Source organism: Aristolochia californica, unplaced genomic scaffold, assembly GCF_029961685.1.
Source record: "Aristolochia californica isolate CCGP_79_NKW_82.1479 unplaced genomic scaffold, dmAriCali1.0.hap1 SCAF_6, whole genome shotgun sequence".
In the NCBI taxonomy this organism is placed as follows: Eukaryota; Viridiplantae; Streptophyta; class Magnoliopsida; order Piperales; family Aristolochiaceae; genus Aristolochia; species Aristolochia californica.
The window spans coordinates 41375976-41384746 of NW_027182257.1; the positions used below are offsets into that span (position 1 = coordinate 41375976).

Here is an 8771-nt window from a genome sequence, read left to right on the forward strand (position 1 = left end):
ACCATGGTGATAGATTCACCAAGGGAAAATGGCATTTTTCCAACTCCGGTTACAGAGAAGGTTTTCTTGAGTATCATCAAAGTAACCCTTTTATACAAGGCAGGGATCAATTTCATGCCATCCTATTTAAGGGAAAGAAAAAACAGAAAAGGAAAGGACGATTAGATCCTTTTCAGTTACCACATTACCTTTTCCCTCATAAATCCACCTCCACAAATAGGCTTGCCTGTGGATGCAAACCTGCATCCTTCAGTGAAAGTGGAAGCTTTTCTGGGCCATAGACAACCCTAGGAAAGTTTGACACCAGACTGTATTTCTCAGCTTTCAAGCAGTCCAATGAATCGACAAATTCATAGAGAGATTGCACAGTGACCGTACTATGAAATCTTCTCTCTTTGCGCTCTCCAGTGGGGAACCGCACAAGTACCTGATAGGACAAACGACATCATTAACTAATTAACATTCTAATAAAATAAGACTTCACGAAATGAGGTTTTGATAATCAATAACAAAGCAGTAGCTTAAAAAGATCACTATTGAAGTAATGAAATTACAAATATCCAAAAGAAAGCTACTAAATACAAATAGAAAAGCCCCACAAACAAGACATCTGTACCATTACATCTTCCTCTTGTCACTTTGCCACAGCTGGAAAATAAAGAAAGTGTAGAGCCTTTTCATACTTTTTTTTTTTTTAAATGTAGAGCCGTTTCATACTACCAGCCAGTGATACTAAAACCAGCTCATACGCCGTTTCAGATAGAAAAATAAATAAATAAATAAAAAGAAAAAGAAGAAGCTCATATCGCATATAAAGCCCAGCAGTTCCAACTACTACATGACAGAAATCATGAATAAGCTGGATTAAATACACATTTTAGTAAGCAATTCAAGCTACCGTTATTTCATATGATAAAAAGGGTCTGAGCTTTAACACAATTTGACAGGTGATTTTCACACATAAAATCACCATATACCTTTTAAAAAAATTGACCATAACAACATACCACAGAGCTTAAATCATTTGAGAAGGATATGCTTGTATGGATTCAACCACAAGAAGCAAGAAGAATGCTCGACAAAGGGACATTTCAAACAGAGGAAGATGGCTGTGTGGTAGGAGAAGAGTTCCATAATAGACAAAGGAAAGGCTTACCTTGTTGAAATTCAGTCTTGGAAATGTAAAAAGCATGAAAAATGTGTTCAAAATAAATAATGAGAAATTATTGCATTTGGTGGCAAAAACAAGAAAGTAGGCTAGTCGGACGACCCACATAATATAAAACATATTGAAATTTGACATGGACCTATATGGAGCAAATGAAGATGTCTAAAAGGATGTAATATAAACAGAAACTGACATATAACGTGGTTGGTTCTACTCTGAAGCCATTTCCTAGTTGATTTGGAATCATTTCCTTCTTCAGCACTACCAACCGTATGTGCACATCAGTTCACTCAAATATCTAGGGAACTGCTAAATATTTACATGACACTGTCTATTTCATATGCGATGCGTCAAAAAACCAAATTTCTATCAACATTCAGAGTTTATGAGCATAATATATAGAGATAGTATTGTTTGGTACTGAAAAGGAAAAGAATATATATATATATGAAAATTGAACTACCTCTACCATTCGAAAAAGGAGTTAGCACTGGCTTGACGTACCTGTGTAACATTGGGCCCCTTGTCAGGCTCAACACCCAATGACATAGCTTTTTCCTGCCGCCTTCTTGCTAGTGTGGCTTCCTTCTCAGCAGCTTCCCGCACAGCTCTTTCTTGAGCTTCTTCCTCCTCCTTTCTTTTCCTTTCAGCTTCTACGGCTTCTCTTTCCAATCGCTCCTGTTCTTCTTTTCTCTGCCGTTCTCTAGCCTGTTGACATTACATATCAAGCACCACATACATCATGAGAATTAGAAGATATACCAGTAACTGCTGTGCTTCTTTCTTTTATCCTTTCCTAGGAAAGAAGACAGCAGAAAAACCGCAAGGAAATCTTCCCAATTGCAATTCAGAACTACATCCAAAGCAAAGAGGGAATAAAAGTTGAAGATATAATGCACCTGATCAGCTTCAAGTGCAGCTCTATATGCTGCATCTTGCTCCTCTCTTAAGCGCATGTTACTCTGTCTTTCTTCTGCTTCAAGCCTAGCAGCCACAAGTACAGGAGCACTGTCTTCAACCACTTTTTGAAGAATTGTAAGCATTTGTTCAGGAGATCGTGGACCTTCGATCTAGGAGGTAAAAAAAAAAAAAAAAAAGATTGTTGACAACAAATTATATCTTTAGTTCCCACAAGAAAACAAAATGAGAAAAGGAAAAGAGGAAGGATGACATTTTGCAACATAAACAAGATCGCATGGTAATTCAAGACATGAATTCACGTATCACCTGAGTCTTACAAGTCTTCTGTGGTAAAATAAATTTTATAAAAAAGAAGTAACCAATTAATGAAATCCTTCCTCTATATCTGAGTTACTGAAATACTTTTATTCATCCAGATGTTATTTTTGTGAAAGAAAAGAAAGCAAAGAAGAAGATTTCCGGCATCTCTCTGTCCAGCTCAGTGATATGGAGATGTTGTTCACTAGTTGCTAATTTCAGAGATGCCTCTCCAACGATGTCCCCTCCTCAGCCTCAACCTCCAGGAGGTAGCTTAAAACTAAACTTTTACAGAAGTTCAATGTAGAACTCCATGGCAGAAACCATTAGTTGTGTTATTTGCAACCATTCAAAGTCAGTGCTGCAGGCATTCAGTGGGCCAGCAGGTCCTAGTGACTCAGCAATGTAGAGCCCGGTGCTTTGTTTTAAAGGGCTAAGCTATATTGCAAAGTTTCCCCAGTGCAGTTATGATAGAAGGGAATTCTTCCACTGTCATCTCTTGGATTTCTAAGAATAAAGCCCTCTTTGGCCAGCTACGGCACATTTATGATAAAGCCAAGGCTTCCTCCCTGGATGTCTCATGGCAGCCAATCTTAAGGTCAGTAGATTCAGTCTCAGACTCAACAGAGGAAGGAGCCTCCTAAAGTCATATCGTAATAAGCAAGGACATCCCCTATTGTATCTGAAGCTTGAGTTGCTCTGTCCCTAGCATGTTGGGCTAAGACACCTATTGCTACCCAGCTGCAATTTTCTAAATTCTTTTAAACAAAAACTTTCAACATTTCTGAAAAAAAAAAAAAACAGTAAACAAGAAAGAGGGCTGAAGAAGATGACACACAGCTACTTAAAAAGAGTGGAACAAAATGCTTCAAATTCTGGTGGGTTTATCAGGCTTTCTTAATGAACACCATCCAAACATGTATACATGTATGCTGACATCAACACCCACTGAATGGGGGAAACTGTTTTCATGTGTCTCTCCTAAGAACTCATTTTCTTTCATTCTTTTTTTTGAAGCATTATAGGGACTCTCTTTAGTCTACATGTTTTGGAAGTACATCCTGAAAGCCTCTTCATGCCATTCTAAGTGCAGTTGACATAAAAATGGGAGCTGGTTTTTTTCAATTTACTTAATGCAACTGAACAGAGAATTTTCTTATGGAGCAAGAAGCACAAAAGGAGAAAAGAAAATAGAAGATACAGTATAAATCAAACAAAACAAAACAAGAAAGAAGTGTCAGTGGAAGAAGGGAGAAATGAGACTCCAATAAGATGTTGATGTCCCGATTTTAGAGAGCATTGGCTTCATGCAGGGTGTGCATCCAAGTTGCATCAACTGGGAAGCAATGTCCATGATGCCATTAAAAACCCTGTTGAGACACTACTGAGAGGCAGAGCCACCCAAAGCCCCATCTAAGCACTGCACTGGAGTGATACCTTTTTATCAATTTTATGAATACTGGTGACACTGTCATTAGCAGTGAGACCAATGGACCATTAAAGAGACAACTTCTGTCAATTTTAAGAACCATTATAGATAGTTCAGAGTATGTGAACCTTGCAGTCTTTCCAAATTTAAAGTTCCATGTTATAGAATGCTCCAATGGCCACATATTGGTACCCGTTACCATATAGGTACACAGAGTCTAACCGGGGCTAATTGTACAACTGTGTTGGTCTATAGCCCCTTACATAACTGATACAGAACATATTACGAGACATCAATTCCTTTTCAAAGTACATCGATCGTCATTCAATTTCTTGTCTTTTCCAAATAAAAAATGATTTTTTTTTAGAAGTACCAAGTTATGGCTGTTATCCCCAACCCTTCCCTTCCGTTTTGAAGTGCAAAAGGACAAAAGAACACGATAACAACCACAAACTAGATTTCAGAAGAAATTGCCCAAAACATTTAATTACCTGCTGAAGTAATGCAATCCTCTGATTAGAAGCCGCCATAACGACAGCACAGAAAGGAAACCTTGAAGCCTTCAAGCTATTACTCATTTTGAAGCCCTCGCTAGCCCGAATACTCCCTCCCCACGAAACAAGATTCTCATTTATAAAAGCCACCACAGGGTCAGAACACAAGCTTCCTCCACAAAAGGCTGGCGTGTCCGGATGATCCGGTGAGTGAAGATACACGAACAGGAGCTTAAACGATTGTCTAGACCTCTGCAAAGCATCCATGAAGCCTTCCGTCACGAAACCCGGGTGAGACGACCCATATTCCCTCTCGAACGCAGCAACAAAATCCAACGCCTCAGAAGCTACTGCAGAAATAGACGTCAACGGGGACGAGTCATCGCCGGCCGCCCCACCAGAAGGCGAGCGCCGACCCAGCATGCTCATGGAGTAGTTGAGAACTCCTCCAGCGACCCAAAATCCGAGTCCCACCGCACCGGAAATCAAACCCAGGCTGCCGGAGATGACAGTAAAAGGCAGGGTAATGAGTTTCCACGCCACTCCCGGAGACTGAGCCACGGGCATGTCACCAGGCTCCCTCCCCGATGCATCCACATCCCGCCGCTCCCCGGAATTCGGCGGCCCACTACTCCCGGCAGCGCCAGACACTCCAGCACTCGAGGACGTGGACGTTATAGCCGAGACGGCAAGCTCGAGATCCCAACCATGCGCAGCTAAGATTTCAGCGCAGAGATCCCTATCCTCCAAGCCAGTAACGGCCTGGAAGTACGCCAATTTGTCGTTCGAATCGGCGCCGAAATCCACCATCTCTCCCTCCCCCCGAGTTAGCCGCAGAAGGGGGCACGAAACGCCGAATCGAGAGGGTTAGGGTTTGAGCCAATGGAAATTCAAACCTGCAAGCAAAGACGGAGACGATGAAGTAGGTCGTAGAAGGGAGATTGGGGGAATGAGAATTGAAATCTTTCCGGAAAATTCTATCATTTAAGACCCTATTTTAAAATTCATTTGTTGATGCATGTGTTGGCTTCAGTTGGTTGGGCTGCAGGACTAAGAAAAGTCATGGCCCGGGGACGACAGTTGTTATAAAATAAAGAACCCTTACAGAGCGAAGACCTTTACAATTGAGGAGGTGGAATGTACATTTCGCTAGCCAGCTTTTAAATAGACGTCATAAGCCTATTTGGGCTTAATTGGGTAAAATTAAGAAACAAACCACTAATTTACATACATCCCTACCGTTCCCTACATGCCCTTGGCTCACCTCAACATTGGCTTTGTCTTAGGTTTTCCACATACTTTTCGGAAAAACCTCTTTATCTTTGTCATTTCGCAGTAGATCATTTTTCCAAGATGACTCATTTTATCCTTTGAACTAAAACTTTTGATGTATTCAAAGTCTCTCAATTATTCCTTGATGAGATTGTCAAGCTAAATGATTTTCTACATACCATAGTTTTCGATAGGGATATTCGCTTTATAAGCTATTTTTGGAAAACTTTGTGGCACTTAGTGGGTACACGATTGAAATTTTTGACTATCTACCATCCACAGACTGAAGGACATGCCCCTGGCAAGACCTGAACATTCTTCTTTATCTTTGTCATGTCACGGTAGATCATTTTTCCAAGATGACTCACTTTATCCTTTGAACTAAAATTTTTTATGTATTCAAAGTCTCTCAATTATCCTTTGATGAGATTGTCAAGTTATATGGTTTTCTTCGTACCATAGTTTTTGATACAGATGTTCACTTTATAAACTATTTTTGGAAAACTTTGTGGGTACACTATTGAAATTTTCGACTATCTACCATCCACATATTGATGGTCAGACTCAAGTCGTTAATCGGAGTTTAGGGAACTTATTTCGGTGCCTTGTTGGTGGCTTAATTCTTCTAACTACTCAATTTGCATATAATAACTCGGTGAATAGGTTAATAGGTATGAGTCTATTTCAAGTTGTCCATGGTATTAGACTCAAAAACCTTTAGATGTCATACCTATGTTTCCTCGTGCTAGGGTTTTTTAGCTTAGCATTTTATTTGCACATAAAGTCCTAGAATTGCATGTTGAAGTTAATAAATGCATTCATGCAAAATAATGCCTAGAACAAAATTCATGCCGATATGCACAAACATGCTACATAATTTATTGAAGGTGACAATATCATGGTTCAGATTCACACTTAAAAGTTGTAAGCTTGTAGTGCAACACTATTTAAGGTGCTCAAAAGAGTATCATCTAATGCCTATGTTGTCAATTTACTCTACTTTTAACATTTAAGGTGCTCAAAAGAGTATCATCTAATGCCTATATTGTCAATTTACTCTACTTTTAACATTGAAGATCTGAAAATATACAAGGGTAGTTCATCTATTCCTGATAATCCTTTTTTGGCTCTACTACTCCGTCAGATACAATGCTTATCCCTACCAAGTTTCTTTGCATCCTGCCGTTTTTCCCATCCCACCAACAACAAAAAATTATATTGATGCTATTTTAGACAAACAAGTGGATTTTACTAGGACCGGTAAAGTCCAATGTTTCTTAGTGCGTTGGGTGGGACGTCTAAACTGAGACAACACTTGGATTTCTCATGAAACATTGCTACATATGGGGACCTGAATTTATTGGAGCCACCAGGAGTTACACTCGACATGGTCAAGATTCCCTTACCCTCAAGAGAGTTGGTGGGGACACCAATATGTCACTTATCACCCGTGTATACTCATAGGTATAGGGCCCCATGAGGACCCACCACATTGTGGTGGGGTGATTCCCCGTTTTCATATTTATTTTCATCTTCCTTGATTTTATGAGATTTATCGGTTATTGATTTTATCTCTCTTTGAATTTTCAATTTTAATTTATTTTTTTATTAATTGATTGTAAAAAAAAATTCCTCTCCTGCTCTCTCTTTCTTCCTGTCCGTTCCTCTTCTTATTCTTCTCGATTCCTCTTTTCTCTCTTCCTTTCTATTCCCAACTCCACAATCGGAACCTACAATTTAAAACGATGTACCCGTCCCTCATCACCTTCGATTCAGAGAATTTCGTCAATTGGGTCGTGAAGAACGAGGTCCCCGGCCTTCAGTATCTCGGGCAACATTGGTTTCTTTTCATCAAAACCAGAAGCCGCGGAAGTCCTGATAAGTAATCCATAAAGCTCTTGCTCCGAAGGTCGCAGTTTGAAACCGTAGCTTAGACGGGTCTTCGTCGAGAGGCTTTGAAGCAACAGAAATCGGGTAGAAAGAAGGTGAGACGCAGAATGCTGTCCATTCTGTATTCGATCACAGCGAGCGCGCAGATGAATTATCAAAATAATCGAGGGTAAATCGGTCATCTAAAAATATACTTAATATAAATATAAAAGAGTGGCCGTAGCATAACACCAGTTCTCTCGTAGCCCGTCTGGTTTTGAGCCGGGACACTTGATGTGTGGGTTTCGACTTCGAGGATTGGTGGAGAAGAAAAAAAGAGCAAAAAAAAAACAGAGGTATTTCAAAATACCTCGACTTTTATGGATAGAATATTTAATTTTAATTTTATGAATTTAATATTTTGATTTTTAATAGAATAAAAGAATCAAGTCATTAAACCTACATTAATTATTTTGGACGAACGAGGGCAAAGAAGGCGCTTTGAAGCAAATGAAAGCGAAAGGGTAAATTGGTCATCAAAATAAGTACAAAAATAAATAAGAGGTTAACGCATGACACCGATCCTCTTGGAGACCTTTGGTTTCAGGATGTGAAATTCACTAATGAATTCGGGTTCGAGGATTGGTGGAGGAGAGAGAGAGAAAAGAAGAAAGAGGTATTCTAAAATACCTTTATTTTTTTTACATTTGATTTTCGAGGGTTTCTACCCCCAATGATTAATTTAATGTAGTATTAAAATATATTAATTGATTAAATAAGATATTTTATTAATAAATTAAGATAGATTATAATTTTATTTAAATTAATACAATAATTACATGTGACAATTAATTTGTGTACTAATTAATTATAAAAAAATAGATAAATAAAAAGAAAAAAAGTAATAAATAAATAAGAATAAATGTTATTAATGACATAAGAAATATTTTTAATAATATAGTTCCAAAAAATTAGAAATCATTAGTTTAATTAATGATAAAAATAGGATAATAAAAACAAAAATATGTGATCAATTGTTTACATTAACAATATTTTAATTACCACTCTTAAATCACTAATTTAATATAGTAATAAAAATAATGAATATATAAATAAATATTTTATTAATAACATAAGATAGATTTTTATGTAGTATAAATTAATAATATATTTTTAAAAAATTAAAATTATTAGTTTAATTAATGATAAAAAAATAGGATAATAAAAAAAATAGTTGATCAATTGTTTACTTTAACAATATTTTAATTATCACTCTTAAATCACTAATTTAATATAGTAATAAAAATAATTAATATAACAA

The 8771-nt window shown here is 37.7% G+C and overlaps 1 protein-coding gene across 1 annotated transcript; it reads right to left on the reverse strand.

Annotated features, from left to right (window-relative positions):
- Positions 1-106: 106 nt before the first annotated feature.
- Positions 107-5387, reverse strand: LOC137934125 (plant UBX domain-containing protein 10-like). The gene is made up of 4 exons (XM_068778364.1): positions 4307-5387; positions 2068-2238; positions 1673-1876; positions 107-427 (listed from the first exon to the last, which is right to left on the reverse strand). The coding sequence occupies exons 1-4, from the start codon at positions 5117-5119 to the stop codon at positions 197-199; spliced, it is 1419 nt and encodes a 472-aa protein (XP_068634465.1). The 5' UTR covers positions 5120-5387; the 3' UTR covers positions 107-196.
- Between the last annotated feature and the right edge of the window lie 3384 nt (positions 5388-8771).

Coding starts and splice junctions, on each gene's coding strand:
- LOC137934125 (XM_068778364.1), bottom strand. CDS start 5,119: ATGGTGGATTTCGGCGCCGATTCGAACGACAAATTGGCGTACTTCCAG. Junction 1,877..2,067: donor CTGCACTTGAAGCTGATCAG/GTGCATTATATC, acceptor TAATGTCAACAG/GCTAGAGAACGGCAGAGAAA. Junction 428..1,672: donor AGGGGCCCAATGTTACACAG/GTACGTCAAGCC, acceptor TTGTCCTATCAG/GTACTTGTGCGGTTCCCCAC.